We start from the raw sequence: 26,027 nt of genomic DNA, 5'->3' as shown, positions 1-26,027 counted from the left end.
TACTAAATGTGCTGACATTGATATCTTAGTCTGAGCAGAATTTCTTGAGTTTGCTATTTGGAGAAAAATGTAGCATATTTACAAATGTGGGTTTTTCCATGAAATAAAAAAAAGTTGTGTGGTGTACAGTATCATTTTGACTAAAACCTCAGAATATGCTTCAAAATGACAGCATAAGTTCTTTGATCCTGGATTGCTTCTTTAAATAGAAAAGATGACAGGAGCCTAAATACTTGTTCTTGGCTATTGACCTGTTGGAATATATTTGTTCAGTAGTTAAATCTTTTTTGGAAATCACTGCTTAAAATGTTTAGTTCCTTAACATGACCATAGCCTCATATTTTGAAAACAGACATTTTCTAAATACGGCTTTATACAATGAAACACAAAACATTTCCACTTTGACACTGAGCTACAAAACATTTTTTCATGGGTACTGTGTAAACTAGACCAGAGCTCTTAAAATTGCATAATAAACCAACACGGTGGAAGTGATTTCACTGGAGAGGTGTCTGATTCCAAAATTATTAGTATTTAGGGGAATTCCCTGATGGTCCAGTTGTTAAGACTCTGTGTTTCCACTGCAGGGGGCATGGGTTCAATCCCTGGTTGGGGGAATAAATCCTGCACGCCACGTGGCATGGCCAAAAAAATAAAAAAAAAGTTAAGAAAAAGAAAACAAAATTATTAGTGTTTATGAAGAAAACTGTTTGTCTATCTGCCCAGAGGAAGTAATAACTTATTCTAGAAGGGTAAAAAATTGCTGATTCGTAATTTTGCTTTAACGTGTCTTGTGATAAGTTGAAAAAATTGCATTAAGGTGAATAACATGCAATTCTTAATTATAGGTCTGCAGAAGAACAGAATACAAGGCACATCTCATGATGTTCAAAGATGGGTTACTGCTAATCACCTCTAAAGCCAGTCAGTATGTTGATGGGTTAGGACATTTCATGTTATTCTGCCCCCTCTGCATCCCTCCCCTACTTTATTCTCATTTAGTCCTTTTTCTTTTCTTCCCTCCAGTTTCAATTCCAGGAATCATAATTTTTGAGACTATTATGAAGACACTGCCAATTTTTCACATAGCATGACTATCTGAGTTACAGTACGTTTTGTTTCATTTATATCTGAATGTCTTATAAGATTAAAGTTGGTTCTTAGAATTTTTGATTGTGCCGCATCTCCTTCAGTTTACTGACCTTAAATTAATGATTCACTTTGCTTGCATCTTTGATCAAAAATATAATTGCTTTTGCCAATAACTTCGCCAGTCTATCACTTTCCCCTCCTGGACTATGTCTGCATTTCATTTGTTCTGGTTACATACTGCCCTTTAAAATTGCAGAACTGTTTTCATTTCCCCCTTGATATTTAGTCTGTCACCCTTTCTTTCCTTCTAAGGATTAAATTTAAACATTTACTCTTAAGTTTCAAATTTCTCTTATTTCAGATTAAGGCTATGTTAACTGCTATTCCTCCAGCTTTGTGTTTTAAAAATCAACTTGCTCATAGGAATTAGTTTGTCTTTGGAAGAATTGGTTGGATTTGTTGTGGAGGAGAACACTAGACTGAGAATGAAAAACAGAGAAAGAAACATGCTTTTGGCCATGTTCTTTCACTAACTAGATTAGTGACATTGGCCATATGACATAATCTCGTTTAGACCTCAGGATCTCATTGATGAAGTTGGGGCAGATGATTTTTAACTGATCAGAGATTATCTGCTCCACTTTTAACATTCCATGCTTCCAGTTTTCTTTTATTTTTCTGGAACATGAGAATAAAGGATGGTCACATGCATATTGCAACTGCTATCTCGACGGCTTTCTCAAGCAAATAAATAAATACATGGCCATTAGCTTATAATCTTTATTTTAACCTTTCATATTGATATAAATGTGATGGAGTTTACTGGACACAAAACTGTTAAAACAGTAAATCAGTATTTATAGCTCTGTAAATGTGAATAATTGAAGCTTTTAAATGTTAATCCATTTTTAAGCACCTGCTGATGAGTTAGACAATGACAAAAACGTAAAAGGCCAAAGAACAGAAAATCAACCCACCCACCCACCAAGCAAGAATTCCTGAGTGTCAGCAGCAGGCACAAGAATCCTTTAGCAGGCCTTTCAAAAGGTGTCACCTCTTGCACTGTGAAGTACACAGATGCCTGAGGCAAACGCGGATGCTGTTGGCAGTACTGAGTTAAAGTCCCATACCTTGCAGCCTTCACACGTGATGACTCCGTAGTGGATCCCAGAGGATTTATCGCCACAAATTTTGCATGGTATCACTTCAATTTGTGCTGAAAGGGGAAAACAGACATTTTTGAGCTTACGGAGTTGTTTTCTTTTCGCCCTCCGATCTCCCTTCCCACCTCTCCCTGCCATGGCTCAGTGTTTGAAGACACTAGGATGGGGGTGGGGCTGTGAGATCACCCACTTCTATTTGAACGGCCCCCAGCTGCTTCTTCTAAGTAAAGGGCATCCATTTACCATTGTTTGTTTTGTTTTCCTCAAACTAAAAAAATATAACCAGGGACCAGAAGCTTTCTAAACTTTGGCTTTCACTGTTTTCTCCTTTTTTTGAACTTGACCTTCATGTAGTGTGACTTAAAAATCCCTTGAACCTGTGGCTTTGGTTTTCTTATTTTGCACTTCAAACATTAAGTCACTGAGAATGATCACATTGCTTTATTTCAATATTATTTTACATAAGTAAATAAGGGAAACTGGAAGGGGTGGAGGTGACTTTATACATTAAGTGGTTGGATGATTACTTGTGAAAATGCCAATGATGAATCAGTTCAATATTTATTAAGCATCTATATATCCACTAAAATAATAAAGGTTGTTGACACAAGATAAGATATACTAATGACACTAATAATTTAATAAAACAAAATGAATACACGGCGATATCAGGGGAAAAATAATAAAGCATATGGGTACTATTACTTCAATAGGAACTGAAATAATTTCATTGGAGATGAAGACATTCTGATTTTGAATATTGTGTAGGAAGTACAAGGCAAAAGGCATTTCTGCAAGCAGAATGGAATGAAGGAGGCCCCGAATGATTGTGGCTTGTGATCGCTGAGACAAGCAACTTGGTTCTAATGGAAACTTGGGCCATGTGGTTGGATAGAGGGAACGATGTCAGATTATCAAGCTCTTGGGAGTTAGGCAGAGGAATTTTCACCTGACATCACTGGCCATAAGGAATCAAAGAAGTGAATGAAGAAATGATGAAAGTGATGGTTTGGGTACTTTAGAAAGGTGAGTTTGGCAGGTTAACCAGACACAAATGGAAGACTAACTAAAAGACTGTTCCTAACCTGGGTGTTAGGAGCTGAAGGTGTGAATTACATCGGTGGCAGGATAAATGGAGAGGAAGAAGCAAACAGAAAGACAGCTCAATGGAAGAGGTGAGAAGATAAAAGAAAGAAAGGATACAGAGGTGGAAACTGATGAAGAATCAAAGGTGACTTCTAGCTTCCTAGCCTTGGGTGTAAGATTAAATAGTAGGTTTGACATACATGGTTGGTTGGTAAGCTAATTCCTTTGTGGAATATGGTGAGGCACGGGATTTCCATTTTGCATGTGTGCAATTTGGTGTCATGTCTTGTAGACACCCGTGTATAGAATCTCTTGGAAAGATGATTTTAAGCCATCAGCTTTGAGGTTATGGATGAATCCATGATATAAACTTTATTTAGAATGTAGTAATTCCTACGTCACTGATAGTATTCTCAGTGTTGTTAAAATTATACACAGTAGGAAGATCTGCTATTCCTTCTCCCAATTTAAAATAATTATGCAAAATATGCTTCAAAATGCTTTATACATCAATCTGCCACTTGGATGCTTTTCTACGGTTTCTCACCCTTGAATATACAAAACAAATAAATGCAAGACATAACCCTCTTTTTATTGTTTTCATTAAAAAAATAATACTTAGCTTTAGGGGAGCACATTAAATTTTGTTTAAATTAAATATTTTGCAGTAAGTTCAAATCATCTTTATAAGCAAAAAATTCAGTTATGTCCCTATTTTTCATATGAGAAAACTGAGGATACAGGTGGTTAATGACGCCTTTGAGGTGACTCGGGAAATGATGACGGGAAATTAGCTGATTTTCCTGAGCTTTCATTCAGTAACCGTTTCTCTGCTTCTCACAAAGATAAAATACAAATACAATTTTGAATTCCTATATTATTCCAATAGCACCAGTTAAAGAGATAATGATAAAAATATCAGGAGAAGAGACAAATTCAACTAAAATACTTATTAGAATAAGTGTTTCTATTTGCTTCTGATTTTATGTATGAACTAGGATTTGTCTTCAAAATTGTGGGATATGAAAAAAATGTGAGATTTGATGTCACTCTATTCTGTTCTGTCACCCTGTATTCTAGTACCTAATCTGTTAATGACTGGGCCCATGACCAAGAAAAAAATCTCTGATCTTGTTTTCTGGTTTGTAAAGCTTAGCTGACAAACTTCATAGAGGTGTGAGGATTAAATGAGATATTTTATGTGGAAGTACCCTGAAAAGAGTAAAGAGCTACAAAATGTCAATCTTCATCATCACCATCAAAAACATCATTATTTCTGATGTTTTTGGACAAAAAATATGACAAGCCACATTATTATTCCTTTATTAAAAAATCTAATCATTAAAAAACCCAAACAAATGACACTATAAGCTTTTTGCACCAGGTTTTGTCTTTTTTTTTTTTTTTTTCCCCAGTGTAACCTTTCCAACTGTGGATTTTTTACAATGATTGCAAAATTGACTAAAAATCCCAGGTATCCATTGTACAGTTGTTAGGTTTATATGATATTAAGTCAGAGGTGCTCTTTGCATAAATTACTCCCCAGGGAGTAACTTACACATGGGGAGAATCTGCTTCAATAAGTTCTTAATTATAAAATGATCTAAGTCTAAAGGAAATGAAAATAGAGGTAATTTGCCCCCTGGGGTGTGAGAAGATGTTCTGGAAAGCCACAAAGGTTATCTTACACAACTTCGGAAATACAAATGGGATAAGGAATGATTCGATAGAGCATCTGCATATTTATACATATTTATAATTCTAGCTCAACATGTAATCCTGAAGAACCATAAACATTTTAATGGTATCTTTAAAGAGAAAGAAGTCACTTAAAAGTGTGTATGTGTAAGCCTGTTGTGTGGGAAGGGGTTATCAGTTTGGAAAATCTATGACCATTTTTACCTACTATGGCAGAATAGATCATCTGAGGTTTATTATAGGTGAATATAAATTTAAATAATTTAAAGTACGAAGCCTTTTCCTTTTCTCTCATTTAAAATAAACTGCTTCTGAGCTACAGATTCACAGTTCACACTATGTATTTTATAAAGCACATCTTCAAGGCAGGGTATTCAGACACTAATTATGACAACACATCACATTATTGCTCCAATGTTTGCCATTTCTAAATGTCTTGCCATTACACCAGTCATTGTTTCCTGTGCAATTGTCTTTCGGTGACTGCAGATCTAGAGACAAGCTATTTATCGTGGTTTCAAACTGAACATCTAGGGAGGATTTGGTGGCTTGGACCTCACCAGCTGTGACAATGAAGGTGATAGAGGCTGAGGAGGGAGTTCAACTTCCATACTTTTGCTGGACTCATAGATTAATTCAACAATAGCCTCTGTGAGACGAATTTAAACGGGCTGCAGTGCCCTGAGAGATGGCTTGAGATGTGCTCATTTATCAGGTTTTCAATTTCTTATATCGTCCTTTCTCTTACATTTTTCTATTGGTAAGCCTTTGTGGAGACTGTAGTTAATTTTTATTTACCAATTAAATTTTTTTGTTTATAAAAGCAATCATATATTGTTTATTTGGAAATGATATTCTTATAGCATCAAAGAGTGTCAGGGAAGATTTAAAATAATTTGATGTTTTACTTCATATTAGAATAATTCATGAAGCACAACTAACTTAATATCCCCTGATTTGGCAGGCAGGTCCTATTCAACGATTGCAGGGTAGTAATCCAAATTTGTCTCCCTCTTTGAAGACGGCAGTTCTCACCCTGGAGTACTCCTGAAGGCCCTTCCTTGCTGAGGGGCCCTTAACACAGCATCACACAAAGCCACCATGCTTTTCATTCTCCCTGCTTCTCAAAATATACATATCTTTAGTTCTACTCCTTCAGAAGCCCCAGCTGTGACACCAGGTATCAAGGTTAAATAAACTAATCCGGGCTAATGCGTTAACTAGAAAATGAATCACTTTGATTCATCAAAATACCTTAACTGTTAAAAGCATCCATAAGGAATGGTAGTAATAATGGACCTTTTACGCACTTTCTGGTTGGTGGAAACATTTTTTACCGTGTGAGCTCCTGTGGCTCTCCTTTCTTACCATTCCAACTCTTATACCTCAGCCCGGCCATTTTTATATTCTGGCCATTTTAAATCCATTGAGGACAGAGTCCAGGTCATACTTCTTTTAAAATATTTTCTATGGAGCCTGAAAGAGAATTCTTATAACTCCTTAAAGCAATAGTCCTAATTTTTTTTCCTTCAGTAAAACCAAAAGATTTGACACTCCCTTTTATGAAAGAGGCTTTAAGTAATACTGATTTTCCATATTTGGGGTGAGGAGAAGAAATCAAAATCTCAAGACTGGAGTGGATATGTGTTTTGAAAAAGGCCCCCTGGTGATCCTGATATGATAAAAGGCTCGCATTGAGAATTAAATGAATCAAATTATTAACAAGGAATTCTCTGTAGCACGTAAGCCACCTGCAAAGGAAATAAGATCCTGGGATAAGGCCAGAATCTGAAAATACTAAGGAGTGACCAGTAGTTCTCTCTATATTTCCTGGCTTTTGTTTGGGGGCTATACTTGCAGCATCTTTTGTTTTCTTAAGGGAAATATGAAGCATCTACCCATAACCAGGATAACTCCCATTCCTGGACACTGGGTTTGCCTGCCAGTTCTTCCTTCCCAGAATTTTACAGTTATGCTAAAAGTGGGCAGTGCGGGAAGAACTCTTAATGTCTGAGTGAAGCACAATTTGCATATGTAAAAGTTTCCAATACAGATGACTATTTTGGTTAAAAATCTTTTTGCAGATGGTCTCAGTAGCCCAAGTTGTATCTCCTACTTAGATTGTATCTCATGTATCATTTGTGGCAAATCTGAATTAAAATCCCTGCTTGTACTCTTTTCCTCTCTCATTGGCAGATTAAGTATCTACCTCTATTAGGTACAAAACTTTATGATCTCACATAGCAACAGCCCCAAAAGATGAAGCAGGTATTCCTGAAATCTGGTTCCACTGTAACTTTGATTTATCAGAAAATAGCTCCAAGATTGGGGTGGGATGAAAGTGTGGAAAAATGAGACCCTCAGGAAAAAAGTAAAAGTCTTTGAGCCTTTGCCCTTGTACCATGTTATGTGGTTAATTTGAAAAGATTCCAGATATTGGATCAGGTTTGTGTTCTCGTTTATCTCATCAGGGCACAGAGTATCTTAATCCCAGCATCCTGCTTAAATACCAAATATAGTGCATGAAATTCAGTGTACTCTAATTCCTACTGGAATGCCCTCACATCTATCAGTATTTGGGGTCACTCTTTCTTCTCAAGCTCTTCTCTGTAGTATTCAGGGTGGTGGTCTGTGTGAACTTTCTGTTCTATTCAGTTGATAGACAGCTTCTGAATGATCTAAAGATACCACTTATTTTTATATCACTATAATTCCCTACACTGTATATCACTGGAAACTACAGTAAGAAAAAAAAATTACTATCATAAGATAATGGCAAAAAATGATTTTTTCCAAAGGCATAATTTGTAGGATTATCATGAAGGGAGTTGATTTATCTTTTGCATATTAGCATTTACCCCTAAAGAGTTGCTTGCTTACTCTGACTCCCCAGAAGAGTGAAACAACAGAGAATGAGACCAACGAAGACCAACAGAGGACAATGACAGAAATTAGTATTATCATTAGTAGCATTACTGATAATAAGTTAAATATCCCCCTTGGAAGCAAAGCAAATCACTTTTGTAAGTCGTGGTGGTTTTAAACTCATAATTTTTGAATTAATTCCCATTAAGTACATCTTGTCCTGTCAAAGTGTTAATTATAATGAGATAATGTGTGTGTAGGACCTGACATCTTTCGGGTTGAAAGCAGTTAATGTCTCCCATGACCACTCACAGTGTGGTCTGTAGACCAGTTGCATCGGCAGGACCCGTGAGCATGTTAGAAATGCAGACTATCAAGACTTGCCCAAGCCAACTGCATCAGAATTTGCTTTGTAACAAGCTCCCAGGGCAGTATTCAAATTTGATAAGAAATGTTCTATGATGTCCAGGTAATTACAGTTTTAGCTACTATGAGAATTGATGGAATTTTTAATTTCGCTGGCATTACGGGAAATAAAAAACTTTACAGGATTCTGGAAAAGCAGATTCTGCTATTGTCTTTTAGCCATTTCTCTTTTGTTCAAAAGGCAGTAAGACAATTGAAGGGTTAGTTATAAAAAAACTCTGGTCATTAATTGCCAAGGCAGAAGAAAGAGAAGCCAGGGTATTCCCAGAAACATCTTGCGTTACTGTAATGAACATCCAGTGTACCGGTTTCCTTTGCAGATTTAATGGTTGTCAGCTGTGCCTACATCTTCTTCATGTTACAACACTGCATAGCAGTGTGTCCCCCCTCTTCTGTGGACTCCCTCTTGGGGTTCTGGATGCTAGCTCACTCTCTGGATCCTCAGTGTGAAAAAGCCTCTCTTGAGAAGATTAAAAAACAGTTTTTCTATTTTAGAAATGGAATTGCACCAAGTTTTCTTCTTTTGTTAAATCTAAGAAGGTCAAACAGTGCTTGAAACAGAAATGAACTCATTTCAGCTAGCCATGGTAATTCTGGAAATGAAACATTTGGAATGCTGCCCCGTCTCACGGAAGCCGATTAGTTAACATAGAGTTCAGGAGTCATGATGGATACTCATCACATTCCTCTCCTCTATCATAGTGCTGTCTTGAGATCTGCTACCCAAAGTGTGGTCCCTGACCAGCAGCACTGACATGGCTTCGGTGCTTGATAGAAATGTGGGCACTTAGGTCCTACCCTAGACCAACATAATCAGAATCTGCACTGTAAGAGAACCTCTGTGATGCAGAGGAAAATTTGAGAAGTTCTGGAAGAGAGAAAGGAAAGACCTTCTACAATTTAACTCTCAGGGTATCTGCCCTCAAGCTCCAACTCTCTGTGAAGACAACTTTATATAAGAAAAAAGACATGCATCCTCTTTGATAGCTAATTCCTCCAGTTATAAAAAGAAGAAAACAGCAGTTGTTGTGCTGCAGTGAAAAAACTTGTCTCTCTTTAGTTCCTTAATTTGTTTCTGAACCCCTTTCTCTAGTCTCCATTTAGCTGAAAACTTCAATAGGAAATTCAAGTTTATGCAGCACCACCTTCACTGAAGGAGGGCAGGGATGGAGAAACTCCACACACCAGGTCACACAGATGATTCAGAGTGACCAGGCAGAGTTAATTCTCTGGAGAAAAAAATCAAAAGAGTAAAAAAGCCTCTTTTTAGAAGATGAAAAAATACAGCTTTTCTATGTTAAAAATCTAATTGCATTAAGAGAATGAAGAGACAAGTCACAGACTGAGAGAAAATATTGTAAAACACGTATCTGATAGAGGACTTCTATGCAAAATATTCAAAGAGCTCTTAGACTTCAAAAACTGGGCAAAAGACCAAAACTGACACCTCACCAAAGAAGATATAGACAGAAAATAAGTATATGAAAAGATGCTCAATGTCATATTATATTAGGGAATTACAAATTAAAACAACACACTTGTTAGAATGACTGAAATCTAAAAAAAACTGACAATACCAAATGCTGGCGAGGATGCAGAACAAAGGGAATTCGTTGCTGGTGGGAATGCAAAATAGTACAGCCCCTTTGGAAGACAGTTTAGCAGTTTCTTACACAGCCACATGGTGTTACCATATGACTCGGCAATTGTGCTGCTACGTATTTACCAAGTGAGCTGAAAACTTATGTCTACACAAAAACCTGCAAATGGATGTTTATGGCAAGTTTATTCATAATCACCCCAAACTGGAAACAAACAAGACATCCTTCAATAAGTGAGTGGCTAAACCCACTATGGCACATCCAGACAATGGGATATTATTCAGTGCTGAAAAGAAATGGGCTATCAAGCCATGACAAGATATGGAGGAACCTTATATGTATGTTGCTAAGTGAAAGAAGACAGTCTGAACAGTCTACACACGGTATGATTCCAACTATAGCACAGTCTGGAAACGGCAAAACTCTGGAGTCAGTTAAAAAAAAAAAAAAAAAAACAGTGGTTGTCCCAGGTTTGGGGGATAAATAGGTGAAACACAGAGAATTGTTAGGGTAGTGAAACTGTGCTGTATGATACTGTGATGATGGATACATGTCTATGCATTTGTCGAAACTCATAGAAATCCACAGAGCAGTACCACACAAAGAGTGAACCTTAATGTAAACTATGGACTATAGTAAATAATAATGTGTCAGTATTGGTTCACTAATTAATTGGTTCATTAATATATCACACTAATGCAAGCTATTAATAATAGAGGAAATTGTATGTGAGAGGGTGGGTGGATATACAGAACTCTGCTCAATTATTCTGTAAATCTAACACTGTACTAAAAATTCTATTAACTATTAGAAATAATTGAATTACTCAAAGTGCTGCTTTTGATGGAGGTAGTGAAAATCCTCTGAGACAGCCCCAGCAAAGGCAATTGAGCAAGCATTTGTTTCTTTTAGGCCACAGATATATGCAAAACCAAGTTTCTGTCTCCAAAGTGAATACAATGATTGTACAACCCCACACAGGTCTGCATAACGTCAACACAGGGCAGACTGAGATGAATGCTAAACTAAACCTGGAAGAAGTACATTGATTTCAACTAGGGAAAGCTGGCAAGATTTGATGGACGAGGTGGCTTTTGAGCTGGGTCTTAGAAAGTAAACAGGGTAGTCAATGGGGCTAAATGAAAAATAAATAGCAGAATGCTTTTAGAGTTATCAAACAATCATGCTTTTATCTGTAGTCACATATGTCATATTGAACCATATGAATTTGCCACTCTTTTGTGCAAGGAGATAGTCAACGTTGGTGATTTCATGTGGTTCAACCCAGTTTCACTGTTCACTGTGCTCTAAGAAGTGGTTCCTATATTACATTCTTTTCAAGAATACTTGAAAAGGCCAATTAACAGGGACATGGTTGAGAAATATAAAAATAAAGCCACTAAAGTATATATGTGAAGGTAAACAATTCAAAGGTTGAAACAGGAAGACTAATTAACACTCCCCCGTCCCCCATACACACCAAGAAAACCCTAAGCAACTGAAGTGTGGGGTGGAAAGGACACAGTACTATTTCTCACTCTTTCCATTGATAGATGTGGTAGAGACCATTCCTGAAGTTCTCAGAAGTTTTTCAGAGAACTTGAAAATAAGAAAAAAAAAAAAGTCTCTTCCTGCTTAGTGGTAAAGAAAGACCAAATCTCTTGAAGTGTGTTAAAAAAGAGACACACCAAGACTACAGGGGCAAAGGTGAGGACATAGTATAAAATACAGTGATCAGAATCCAATTTCAATGCCTTCGTTCTTGAAAAGAGAAACCTTGTGAAATAAACGTGGCATCTCATCTTTGCATGAGATACTTGGTGGATTCTTGTCCCACATGAGGACAACGTCCATATAAGATCAGAATGTTGGCACCATATTAACATTTTTCTTCCTAATGTAATAAGAGCTTGATTTAACTGGCTCATAATGTCCTACAGTCTGCTTGGATGGTCAAAAACTGAACAGTATTATAATTTATCCCTCTTACATATTTACAAACACTTATGTTTTTTTTTTAAACATGCCCTTAGCCATGGATGCAGCAAATAACTACATAAACAAACTTTAGAACATAGGTGAGATATTTACACCAGTTTTGTGTGTGTCAGAGAGAGAGAGAGAGAGAGAGAGAATGAAATGGAAAAAGAACAGTCACTACCATTAGCCCCAAAGACTTTCTTTGCCATCAGAGGGTTGACGTAGGGAAAAATTCATTTGAATGGGCACTCCAACATGACATGAGGGATCTTTCACTTATGGGAGAACACCTGGATACCAGTGATCTTTCTATAAGAACTCAGATTTTAGGAACTCATTTTTTGGATTAACTGCAAGAGATTTGATTTTGTTTTTAACATAGACAATGCTACAATAGAAAAATATATTGTAAGTTTCTGCATTGAGAATTACATTTCTATATCATTTATGTTCTAGCAAACTTGCAACTCAGTCTCCATTGTTTCTGAATTGAATTTTGAAAAGAAATTATAGAATTGAAAAAACAATCGTAATTTTTATTTCATCTCTAGAGACAAGAACAAGTTCAGAGGTTGGAGAAAGACACGTTTGGGTTTAGTTCATCCTTATATAGACAGCCTTTTTCAAAAAAGGAGACACCTAGAATTTAAACGAATGTATTCTCACCTGTATGCAGCACCAGAAATTATTTTAGGGGTAAAATGATAACTTGGGATGTCACTCCAGTAAGCCCCTTCTTATAATTTCACCCTATTCCAAACATCACACAGGCCCTATATCAAGGTAGGCAAAGGCTTAGCCACTCAACAAATATAGAATTATGAGTGCCTAGCTCCCTTGAAGACTAAAGTGCCTTTCTGCTGATACTGCACACTTTCCCTAAAGAGATTACCAGCATAATCCTAAATATTATAGGACCCAAGCTATCTTATTTTTGAGCTCATCAGATCCATCATGCTGCACGTAATCCCTAACAGCTTTATTCAGTGTTTACGTAAGCTGGTGAGGGAGTTCTGTGAACAACGATGACCAAGTACTAAGAACAGATTCCCTGATTTTCAAATTTCATTTTCACAAGTTTCGTTTGAACTATTTTTCTACAAGCAGCAAATTCATAATCATTGCTTGATAGTTTATAACAACATTTGCACGGAGATGTTTATGGCTGCTCCGTTCGTTAGCTGTGTTTCTTATACATTAATTTCTACCAAAGGCATTTTGATGCTACCAGGTGGTCTAAATTGGTAGGAAAAAGTGGAGCTTTTCTGAGTATTTTCTTTAGAGGCTTGAATTACTTCAAAGCAGCAGAAATATTTATTTGGGGGGAAATAATAGAGGAAAAAGACTGGTGAAAACCAGTTGCTAAGCACAACACTAAAATTTCTACTGTAGTAACTTGAAAAAAAGCTGCAGCTTTAATCTGGAATATTCCTTTTAATTCCACTAAAATTTAAGAGGAAAGTAAAATATCTGGTTGTCTTTAAAATGTAAAGGCACATTTGTTCATACAGTTCATTTAAAAAATGAGGGGGGTGTGTGTGTATGCGCACACACACGTATAAGCTCCTAAAATTAAAGTGTTCTATGTAACTTTACAATAGAAGACAAATTCATTTTTGTTTGTTTTTTTAACACCAAATCAAGGGAGAAAGGAACATTTAAGTTTACCTGTCAGCCTGTGCTAATTGTAATTCAGACCCAAAGAGGATTAAGTACATAGACATTAATACGTCCAGTGTTATTAATTTCTAAACAACAATACAACAATATCCTGAGTAAATCTGTCAATAGGAAGGATAAATCGTTGTTTAAAGATTCCATTGATGTCAGAACTGCAATCTGCTGGTAATGGCTTATTTCATGAATAAAGTCTTTAAATATATATATTCTGGAATCAGTGAATAATTGCCTTGAAACAATAGCTATTCTTTTCTAAAAATACAGGCACTAGGAAGCTCTAGCATTGTGGAAAAATGTACTTCTGAGTTAATATAATATTTTAGGAGTTTTAATTTGCTTAGTAACTTTTTTTGAACAATTTTTAGGCTTATATGATTTGAAACGAACAATTATATCAATTTACATGTTAATATTTCCAACTGTTGTTCTAGTACTAACAAAAAAAATCATGCACCATCTTGACCTGAAATATTTTTAAAGTGAATGCTCAACAATCTCTCTATGCTATGAGATAATGTGTGTTTAGGGAACTATGTACTACTTTACTTACAAAAAATTTAGAAGAAAAACCCAAACATAATTCACCTGTTAATAATCATTCAACCAAATAGAATTTTTTTTGAAAACAGATTTCTTACATATGAGAAAGTACCTGCCATAATATATTGATAAACCAATTTAAAAAAAAATTTTTTAAAAATTAGAAAAGTAAAATGATCTTAACAATAGTAATGACAATGGCTAAAATCAAAGCGACAAAATTGTGACATGGATGTTCACACTGTTAACCTCATGTTAGTGTAATGGGCAGATGACCACATGAATTCAGTCTCAAAACTTATGTGTTTGGTAATTTGCTCTAGGATATAATACTATTTATATATAAATATGTTCTCCAGTGTAAAATAAAGCCTGAGTGACTTATTTATTACATACATGCTCAAGTCAGAAAATATTTTATTGTTCCCGCACTTAGCCATCACTTTATTTTGCCGAGAGCTTATAAACGCTTACTGTCTTGCCTGAAGGATAGTTCGTACAGCTAAGTGTCAGAAGAAAGAAGAAAATGCAAAACTCACCAGTGGCCTCAGCTTTGGTTTTGAGCTCATCCTCACACATTTTCACGTAGCAATTAAAAGTCTAATCGAAAAATATTGCACTTTTCATTAGAGGTCTAACGCGACTGTCCCTATGTTACCCTACAATGAGAATCCCAACAGACTGCATTAATGAGATTAAATGAAAGAGGAGTTAAAGGCATCACCTGTTCCGTTTCATTAAGTGAGGGTGAAGGACTGCCCAGGCGAGGAAGGCAGGAGGGAGAACACTGTTTTTTCTTTCTTTTCTATTTTTTTTTTTTTCTTTTTTTGCGGTACGCGGGCCTCGCACTGTTGTGGCCGCTCGCGTTGCGGAGCACAGGCTCCAGACGCGCAGACTCAGCGGCCATGGCTCACGGGTCCAGCCGCTCTGCAGCATGTGGGATCTTTCCAGACTGGGGCACGAACCCGTATCCCCTGCATCGGCAGGCGGACTCTCAACCACTGCGCCACCAGGGAAGCCCTGGTTTTTCTTTTTGATACAAAGGAATGCAGCACTTGCTAGATCACAATCAGCAGTTTTAAAACGTCATTTTCTCCCACCAGAAGTGTGTAGATACCTACAATTTCTGCACTTCACTTCTCCTTTGTTTTCATCCCTTTGGAAACAGATCCAATAGGCATATGCCACGTAACTGAAGTTATTTCTGATTATCAAAGTATAACATAAATTTCCGTCATATTAACTTGCTCCAATTGTTTTGGACCCTCCAGTTGTTTGGAAGGATGGCATAAAGGTATTCCATATTTCTGTTTTCCCAAATATCGCATTGTAGTTGTCTATGCCCATGAGTATTTTACAGGCAAAGAAAATATGCACCCCTTACAGCAGAGGTGGCAACAAAGCCTGGGAACCAGTTTGGGGACTTCATTCTCCCAGCATGCCTCAGTACTCCCACTTGTAAAATAAGAACGATGAAGACACAGACAGAATTTCTTTATATTTTTTTAACTTTTCTTTTTGGCTGTGCATGGGCTTTCTCTAGTTGTGGTGAGCGGGCTCTAGGCGCACAGGCTTCAGTAGCTGCTGCATGCAGGCTCAGTAGTTGCGGCACGCAGGACCTAGAGTGCGTGGGCTTCCATAGTTGTGGTGCATGGGCTCAGTAGTTGTGGCTTGCGGGCTCTAGAGCACAGGCTCAGTAGTTGTAGCGCATGGGCTTAGTTGCTCCGCGGCATGTGGGATCTTCCCGGACCAGGGATCGAACCCGTGTCCCCTGCATTGGCAGGAGGATTCTTAATGACTGCGCCACCAGGGGAGTCCCCAGACAGAATTTCTGATCTTCAAGCCTTGTCACAAGGAAGGATAAATATATGAGTTTGTAAAAATTGCTTTGACTTCCACAGAAAAATGCGTGATCTTTACTTGAGAGCAATATGCTCACATGAGTGTCAGCTTTGTGTAACTTCCACTTAGAGTTAGTAAATTGTTTCAGTGATGAATCTCAAACCTTTCTCTTCACCCCTCACCTCCCACTACCACTTTCGACAGCTCTCATTTTTTTTCCCTAATCACTTGTCACAAATGGTTTCTTGATCTCCTTCCCTTCTGTTCCTCTTTTCATTTAAGTATCTTGGCTTTTTTCCTGGCCCACACTGTATGGGAAGAAAGGCAAGGGGTGGAGAGGTGCTTAGAGGAGGCTGGGTAAACCCCTTAAATATTATTGTCAGTATAGTAGAGCTGAGGCCAGTGGTTCTCAGCTCTGGATGCCCACTGGAATGATCTGGAGAATTAAAAAATATCGAGGCCTAGGGATTTCTCTCTTACTTCCCGTTGATTTGTTTAGAGCAGGGCCAAGGCATGTGGAGTTTTTAAACGTTGCCAACATGATTCCAATGGGCAGCTGGGACTGAAGACCCCTGAAATGTTTCTCAGAATCACCAGAGCCATAGATTCCTGACCCCCACCAACTACTGAGTCAGAATCTTCTGAGGAGAGCTTGAAGTGAGAAGCGAGAGTAATAAGCACTCAGGTATTTGCTATAATTAGATAAATCTGGGAAAAACTCAAGGACAGAAGCTTGGAGTTTGAATTAGATTTGAATTAGAACACCTGGTTTGGGATTCTTGGGTAAGTTACTAAACTTTTTCTGTGCCTCAGGTTACATATCTCTAACATAAGATCATAACATCTGCCCACTTGAGTTGTATGAGGAGGAAATGTGAAAGCCCTTAGCACCGTGTCTGGTACATATTGGAAATTCAGCAAATATACTTGAAAATGAATCTTCTTGTCTTTGCTTATCTCCGAGACATGCATTTTGGCTGTTGACTCTGGTTATTATTTGTTCATTTAGCCAATACATATTAATTAATAATTAATATTATTTGTACTAGACACTGGGAAACAAATAAGATGGAGTTTGCACTCCAGTGTGTATTTAAAACCTATGAATTTAGGGTCTTCCCTGGCAGTCCAGTGGTTAAGACTCCACGCTCCCAGTGCAGCAGGCACGGGTTTGATCCCTGGTGGGAAACTAAGATCCCACATGCCACATGGTGTGGCCAAAAAAAAAAAAAGAGAAAGGAAAGAACAACAACAAAAAACAACCTTGGATTTAATCCTATTTAAATTCTTCCATTATAATTGTCATTTTCTATATAATAGCAGGAATAATACTTTTAGAAGACCTGTTGGTAATGAGGATAGGTAAGAAAGCTATTTAAAACCATTTTTTTTTAAGTCAGAAAGTAAACAGACTTGGGGGATACCAAATGTTTCATGTGTTACCATTTGAATGGGAAGGCTGAATTGTTCTCTGTGAACTACTTAAAGGTTAGTAAACGCTACCTTGCGTGGAACAAAATTTATAGGCACAATTCGTATGATGATGGAAGCCAAATCCTGGGTTAGAAACTTATACCTCCTCATGCCTCCTGAGCCTTGAAAAAAAATCCAGCTCCTGCTCTGGAGAGCCAGGAAATTGGTACCAAAGAACACTGAAACAGACTCAATGGCACCTTGATGCACAGAGCATGCCCATGCCCCACAAACAAAGGGCAGGATTGGAGATAGAAGCACGTGCACGAGGGGGGAATCCAGCCTGAATACGGGGTGTATGGTCAGGAAGGAAAGGAAGAAATGGTTGGAATTTACCTAGAGTTATAGTGTTATCACAACGCTCTCCTTATCAAAAATTTTCCAGCCCTCCAGGGTCCACAAGACAAACCCATTCTCCTCTTTGGTCTGGCTTTTTGCAGCCTGGGTCAGCCCTGTCTTCAGGTACTTACCCTATGATCCAGGGCCAAATCCATCCATCTACCTTGAAAGTCGGCCCCAAATTCCTCACTTCTCTGCCTTTTCCATGACGCTCCTCTCTCCTCCTCGACCCTGCTGAGGGCCTCTCTCCACTGTGCTCCAACTACCCACATCTGACCTATTCTTGAAGACCCAGCTCAACGCCCATCACCTCTGCAACGCATCCCCTGCCCACTCCAATCATGGTGATTACCCTAGGCTCCTCCTATGTCTCTGCCACTCATTTGGTCCTGGTGTTCTTCATTAATCCTGTTTATAGGTTCACCTTTCACCTTGACTGTAAGCTCCTTAGGGATAAAACCCTCTCTTTGTGTTTCTCTCAACGTCTCGTAGAGATTCAATAAAATGTATGGAGTCGGTTAGTGGGTGAGTGTATTGCTGCTGACTGACTGTGGCAGTGGGGGACCAGATATAATTCTCACCGCCTACTCCCACCATTGCCTTTAACTCATGTTTCACCTTGATAGCTCATCTTTGGGGCATGTTGACTTATTTGCTTGCTGCTACTTAGCAGAGATGAGAGCAGGTTAAGAAAAAAATCTCTTACCTCTTTTTGCCCTTTATTTAATCATAATTGGTTCTTAGTGTAGGAACAAGGAGGTTGGACCAAAAAAACTTCTCTTGATTTCCTGTTCTCCTCTAATCTGCTACCTTTCCCTTCATCCCCTATGTCAGGCATTTAATTGCCACTTGGGAGTTTTCTCCCATTGGTTTAGGTCCCTTCTTTGTCCTGTTTGGATTTCTTTTTCTCTGGTTAGGAGTATTATCACTGGAGGCGAGAGGGTGTTGATCTCTCCCCCTGGATGGCTCTCCCTTCACCCCACTCCACTGTAGGCAGCAACTATTATACACTTGTCATACCAATGTGGTACTTAGACTGTCCCTGGTATGAAAAGACATTAAGCTAGTGGGACAGAAAAGTACTTTAAAAAAAATCCCCTATGATTCAGGGGAATAATGAGAGATGAAGCTTCTTAAACAAAAGATGTGTCATAAAAGAGAAAGAACTTGATTTTATAAAAAACTGTCCCTCTTTAGCACTGGGGTTCTCAAATTATAGTTCCCCAGAACATCAGGATTAACAGCATCACCTGGGAACTTGTTAGAAATGCAAATTCTCAGACCCCACCCAAGACGTATTGACTCAGAACCTTTGATGTGGGTGTGTGGGAGGGGGTCCAGCCATCTGTGTCCTCACGGCCCTACAGGTGGCTCTGATCACGCTCGTGTTTCAGAGCCACTGGTTTACAGCATGGGTTTTCCAATCAGGAGGAGCTAGAGTTAACTGGCAGCTCTGTCACATACTGCTGGTGTGCTCTGGACAAGTTATTTAATCTTCTGATGCCTCAGTTTCATCATTTGTAAAAATGGCCATAAGAACATCTACCTGATAGAAGTATTGAAGAATTTAAAGTATGATAATTCCTGTAAAGTATTCAGCTCTGTCCTAGGCACAAAATAAGCATTCAGTGACTGTGGGCCATTACTGTATTACTTTAGTGGAGACTAGAAAGTGTTCCGTACTTTAAATATCTCTGCTATTTTTCTTTATACGTTTCTCAAAACAACTTGGCTGCATGTTAAAAATCATTTGAGGAACTTTAAAAAAAAATCTGATTCCCAGGAGATTTACTGCAGACCAATTTAGTAGGAAGTTTTGGATGTGAGACGAGACATTTTTATTTTACAGAAGATGCGAAGATAATTTTGATGTAATTTAGATAACATAATGCTGTTATATATTAAAATCAACATTGCCATGAAAAAGTGGTGTAAGATTAAATACAGGTAAGAATTAATCATCAGTAATGTCAGATGTCATATTCATTATTTCCATGATTCTGCCCCAATTCAATGGCAGTAAAGTACAAAGAAATGCTGAAGGTAGGTCCTACAGCAGGGTTCCCAACCTTGCCATTATTGACATTTGGGGCTGGATAATTTCTTTTTCTGGGAGCTGTTCTGTGCACTGTAAACATCCTTGGCCTCTATCCACTAGAAGCCAGTATCACCTTATAGCTGTGACAACCAAAAAGGTTTCCAAATATTGCCAACTATCTCCTGGGGACAAAATAGCCCCCAGTTGACAACTGTAGTTGTTTTAGAGTTTCAGTGTCTGGATACAAATCTAGGCTTTACTATTTAACAGGTATCTGATTAGAGCAAGGTATTTATCCCCTCTGAGTCTCGGTTTACACTCCTGCGAAATGGAGGTTATAATAGTATCCACCTCGTGAGTTCTGTTATGCTGTTTGAAAAATAAAAGAGAAAATGCATAGAAAGCACCAAGAACAGTATCTGAAGCATGGTAAATGCTATGGACTGAATGTTCGTGTCTTCCCAAATTCATATGTTGAGATCCTATCTCTCAATATGATGGTATTAAGAGGTGGGGCCTTTGGGGGTGATTAAGTTATGAGGATGGAGCCCTCATCAATGGGATTAGTGCTGTTATAAAAAAATTCCCAGAGAGCTCTTTCACTCTCTTTTCACCATGTGAGGATACTATGGGAAGTTGGCAGTCTGGAACATGGAAGAGGGAACCCAATCTGATCTTAGACTTCCAGCTTCTAGAACTTCTAGAGAAACAAATTTCTGTTGTTTATCATCCACCTGGTCAATCAGTCTATGGTACTTTGTTACAGCAGCCTGAACAGAGTAAAACAATACATATTCAGTAAGTATCAGCTATCATGTATATATATATATATATATATATATAGCCTTATCTTGATTCCAAACCACTCGGAAAACACTTCTGCTAAAGTCTTTGCATAGAATTTGTGTATCCATTCATCAGTTTATCCTCTGAGTAATGAATCAGAATGACTAAATACTCATATACATCTTAGGGTCTACAGTGGGTGTAGAGGCAGAGGAGCAGGGTGTGTCGGAATCATCAGAACAGGGTTCTATTTCCACCCTTTTCTAGTGATGCACTTTTAGGGAGTGGCTTAATCTCTCAGCACCACTGTTTCCTCATTTATAAAGCAGGGAAAATAATTACTATTTCATGTATTTGTTGTAAAAATTATATTAGATAACATATGGGAGAGCATATAAGCCAGCATCTTGGTATACAGAAGGCACTTAATAAACATTTAATTCCCTTAAAATCACAGCTGGTGAGAGCATAGTAGGAAGCAAGGTGGAATCCCTATCTTCATGGCTGTGGACTTTGAATGGCATCATTTTATCTAAATTCATGAGCAGTGAAAAGGGTTTCTCCAGTCATGTTAACATTTTGTTCTGTAAAAATTGCATTTGCTTCAGGTTTCTGAGGGGTACTTAGTAAAATTAAATATATATTTTAATCTTTAATTTTGTTTTGTTTTTTTTTTGGCCTTGCTGTGGCATGCAGGATCTTGGTTCCCCAAACAGGGATTGAACCTGCACCCCCTGCAGTTGAAGCATGGAGTCTTAACCACTGGACTGCCAGGAAAGTCCCTAAATATATATTTTCATTTAGTCAAAACTATACATTCTTCAGAAGGCTGAACGAATTAATCTACTGATGGTTTTGTAAATGCATCATTTATGCTATTGCTCAACAGCAAAATTGTAAACATCCTTGGCCTCTACCCATTAGATGCCACCATCACCCCCTAATTGTGACAACCAAAAAGGTTTCCAGATATTGTCAAATATTCCCTGGGGGATACTTATCTTGTATAATCCATTTAAGAAACTTTAGCCATTTAATATTGGTGCAGTATAGAGTAGTGGTTAGTGCCTTAATCAGTAGCTAAATTATTCTGCTAACTGAGATAGCAAACATTTTAACTTTGGTTCAAACCCATATTATAAAAACCATTTACATTTCCAAGCATTTTCTCCTCAGTGCTCTTACTTATTTTCCATTCAAGGGAAGGTTATATAGACAATATAACCTTGAGACTAGCAATACTCTTACTGGATGACATTAGTAATAGAACCCCAAATTCAAATGGCAGAAATCCTGAGCCCTGGTTGCTCATTTACTAATACATTCCTAAGCTTCCTTCCAACACATCAGGTTTTAAACGTTAAGAAAATTAACAACCAAAACTTCCCAGTATCAAGTAAAATTAGATTCCTTTCATTACATGGTTATTATATTGATAAAATATGTAAGGTAGACTTTGGGGAACAAGTAATTATATTCATTAAAAATGCGGAATATTTTTCAAAAGACTTTATATTTTTAAATTAGTTTTAAGTTTACAACAAAATTGAGAGGAAGCTAGAAATTTTCCATATACAGCCTGCTCACACATATGTGTAGCCTCTCCCATTATCAACACCACTCACCAGAATGGTACTTTTTTTTTTTTTTTTTAACAAGGATGAACCTATATTGACACACCACAATCACCCAAAGTCCATAGTTTACGTTAGGGTTCACTCTTGGTGTCGTATGTTCTATAGGTTTGCACAAATGTGTAATGACAGGTACTTATCATTATAATCTCATACAGAATATTTTCACTGCCCTAAAATCCTCTGTGCTCTGTGCATTCATCTCCCACACTTCCACTTCTCTCAGCAACCACTAATCTTTTTATTGTCTCCATTATCTTGCCTTTAATATTTTTTACATTAAGCAAACAATATCTAATTCAATAGAAATCAAAGCTATTTAAGAGTTGAGATCTGAACATTAGGAAAGGCTGAAATCCAATTCCTTCTTGAATCTTGATGTTCGTTTATTCAGCAAATATGTTTGTTGAGTGCACAAACTATTCTAGTAACTTAAATACCTTCCTTTATGGAACTTCCAGTACGAAAGCTCACTACGCAGGAAGAGTAAGAGATTTCCCTCGTTCTCATTTAGCATCTGTTTGGTTACATTCAATGATGGGAGGTTCAGCACTTTGCAAGACAGCCAATTTCACTATTGCAGTCTCCTCCTGATCAATCGATTATGATTTCCTCCATATCTGTGGTATGCCCACAAGCCTTGCTGAAATAAAAATAGGATGTCTGTGTTGTTCCATTGGAGTTATCAGTATATTAAACACTATCAAAAAGTGCTATGAGGTTAGTTTGTCACTGTTTATTATCTGATGTGCACAAGATGACTGCCAGTGACACAACCTTACCTCCCTGGTCCCATGACTCTAGTCTATAATTTGTTCTAAGGTCTTGCTGTTAGAAATATGCATATATATATGTATATACATACGTATATTTATCTAGTATAAATACTTGTCTATATATAATTTATATTTCTCTGCCTGCTTTTCAATGTGGGGTATTTTACTTATTTCTAATCTTCTGGAAGCTTTCCAGTTCACCAGGAATCATCAAAGAAGAAACACATCTGTTATCTGCAATATATCATTCATCTGGAGACTTCTGCAATTACTTAAAGTGGCAAGCTTCACCTCATACCCCCTATTCAGTGGTGAACTTCAATTCTGCCTTAATGACTCTTGTTCTACCTTATGGTATGAAAGTATTTCTCCTGAGTGGTGGAAGCACCAGTCTTAAAAATATGCAAAGAAATCGATACCATAAGAATGTTTCCCAAGGTATCTTAACTTGGAAGTTGACTTCCGATAAGCTCCCTCATAAGCCTGTATATGATGAAGACTACTGTTATCTGGTGCCATGGGAGACAGCAGTAATTTTGCACGGTGCTGAATATGCAACACCACATGATGAACTTTGATTGCTTTAATCCAGGACACAAGGCTGTAAGATGCTGCACCTGAGACCCACATCACTCTATACTGCCGCGTGAGCTTCACCCATGCTAGCTCAGAGTCTTCTAGCAAAACCATTCCCACCACTCAAAAGTCTTGTCTTCCTCCATTGTGGTCATCAAGTAAAAAGAATAATTTCTTCCTTTTATAACCATCAGTGATTTTTAACCCTAGATCTCTGTCATTCATTGCTATGGCTTAGATTCTATTCTTCTTTTTTCTTTCTGTACACAGGCACCAACAACATATACCAATTTACATAAGAACCAGGCAATTCTGTCAGAAAGAATTCACATATAGTCATTAATGCTAATCCAACTCAGTTTTGCTCCAAAGTCAGCAACAGAGTTGAGTTTCTCATCTTGTATCTTCTAAGGCACATCTTTACCAAGAGACAACTTAACTACCAGAGACAGTCAATTAACTTAAAAATGTGGAAAGTCCAAAAATGGTAGCATTATCTCTGTGTGCATCCGAGTTTGCATTAGTAGAAAGAAATTTGTCCCTGACGTATCTTACAAGGTAGAACCGTGCATGGTTCTTTTCCCTCACTCACCCTGGGACATCTTACGGCATCGTACAGCCAACCAAAATCATGAATATTTTACTGCACAGAGTGAGAAACAAATGAAGAATGTAAAACCACATATACAGATCATGCAGCCAAACTAAGTGTGGATTTAGCATCCTTGAAGAGCAAAAATCTTTCATTTCTAACTCAAAATTGAAAACAGGCGTTTACTCTGATCAAAAGTTGAAAGCAGAAAATCCAGAGAAGCAACCGAAGTAAACGCAACAAGCCATTCGTTGTTTTCATTTTGGGGATCCTCCAGGGTCCATAGAATTAAACAGTAATGACAGCTAGCACGGACTGAGAACTTCATGTGGGCTAGGCACCACGTTAAGAACTTTCAGTACATCATTTATTGATCACAACTCTGGGAGGTAGGTGTTAATATTCTCGAGTTAACTGGTTAAGTAACTGAGGCACAACTGGGAGGAGGAGTGGAACCTCGCAGTGGTGGTCTCAGTAAGAGCAGCATCGGCATCATCTCTGACTCCCCTGTCCTTGTTAGATATTCAAATTCTCTGGCCCACCTCAGATCTACTGAGGTGTGGTCCAGAGACTCTGAGAGTGAACATTATACCAATCTGTGTTTTAAGAAGCCCTCCAGGGATTCCCTGGTGGCGCAGTGGTTGAGAGTCCGCCTGCCGATGCAAGGGACACGGGTTCGTGCCCCGGTCCGGGAGGATCCCACATGCCGCGGAGCGGCTGGGCCCGTGAGCCATGGCCGCTGAGCCTGTGCGTCCGGAGCCTGTGCTCTGCAACGGGAGGGGCCACAGCAGTGAGGGGCCCGCGTACCGCAGAAAAAAAAAAAAAGAAGCCCTCCAGTTGATTCTAATGACTGCTAAAGCCTGAGAATAAAGGCTTAGATCACCCAGTTTAATAATGGTGGATCCACATCTGTTTTGGCATTTAAGCCCATCCTCTAAATGACATACACATTATGTAGGCTTGTTCACAATGGTGAGTGATATTTAGGAGCACTTCAAGAAAGCCGTACTTTTTACTGTTATATTAAGTTTTGCTTGTTTTGTCTATTTGAAGAAGTCCTGAAGGCCTATGTTTCCAGGCCTGGTAGTTTCAGCACATGATCACTGCAAATCAATGATGAACTGCATATTACACAAGCCTTTCCCTCTCATTTCTAAGGAGCTGACTGACACTGGGTTATCTCCTTGCTAGGGGCATTCCGGTGCTCGCCATGGTGGACATACTGCCTATACTGTGGAAAATAGAGCATGTCACTGTTGTTGGGATTAAATCTCCTTAGAATGTTTTTTAGGGGTGAGACTTGGTCCACAGGAGATCACTGACCAGTAGTACCATAAGTTTTTGGTTCTAAAGCCTATCTACAGTCCTCTTAATCCTCATGACATTTGATTACCTGTGATAAATCTGTGTGCCTGAATGAGAAAAGAACTGTCACTTATTTTCTCTTTCTGCCTTTTCCTCATGACATTAGGCTGGGTTGGCATTTCATCATTACTATTTTTACTCAGTATCGTTAGTACTTTTGCTGTGCTTCATGCTGACTGTTACTTCAGGAGTGAATGAAAGATTTAAACTCCAGTCTCCCTGAAGAAAGAAAAAAGGAACAAAGAGAAATGCATGTTTATGATGATCTCTCCCTTTGCTTCCTAGGATTAAAGGGTTACTGTATAAAACTTGGAGGTTTACCTTATTTTGTCAGAACAAAGGGTAAAATACTGAATGTGGATACAATTTAGCGAATGTAGTAGCATCTGCCCTTCCATCTTATTTATATTTTGTTTTTTATCCTTAATACTTATCAGGTGTTCAAATCGCTGTCTTAAGCACTATTAAGTGGTAA

General features: G+C 38.1%; 1 protein-coding gene across 1 annotated transcript in view; it reads right to left on the bottom strand.

The window, feature by feature from the left end:
• The window catches only part of RORB (RAR related orphan receptor B), a 184,644-nt gene that overhangs the window by 50,757 nt on the left and 107,860 nt on the right, over nucleotides 1-26,027 (bottom strand). Inside the window, exon 2 of the mRNA XM_004276383.3 lies at nucleotides 2,223-2,308. Within this exon, the coding sequence (XP_004276431.1) occupies nucleotides 2,223-2,308 (86 nt within the window). The remainder of the gene's footprint in view (nucleotides 1-2,222; nucleotides 2,309-26,027) is intronic.

This window comes from Orcinus orca, chromosome 6, assembly GCF_937001465.1.
Source record: "Orcinus orca chromosome 6, mOrcOrc1.1, whole genome shotgun sequence".
In the NCBI taxonomy this organism is placed as follows: domain Eukaryota; kingdom Metazoa; phylum Chordata; class Mammalia; order Artiodactyla; family Delphinidae; genus Orcinus; species Orcinus orca.
Note: the sequence above shows the minus strand (reverse complement) of the source record. Positions and strands in the feature narration are given on the sequence as shown.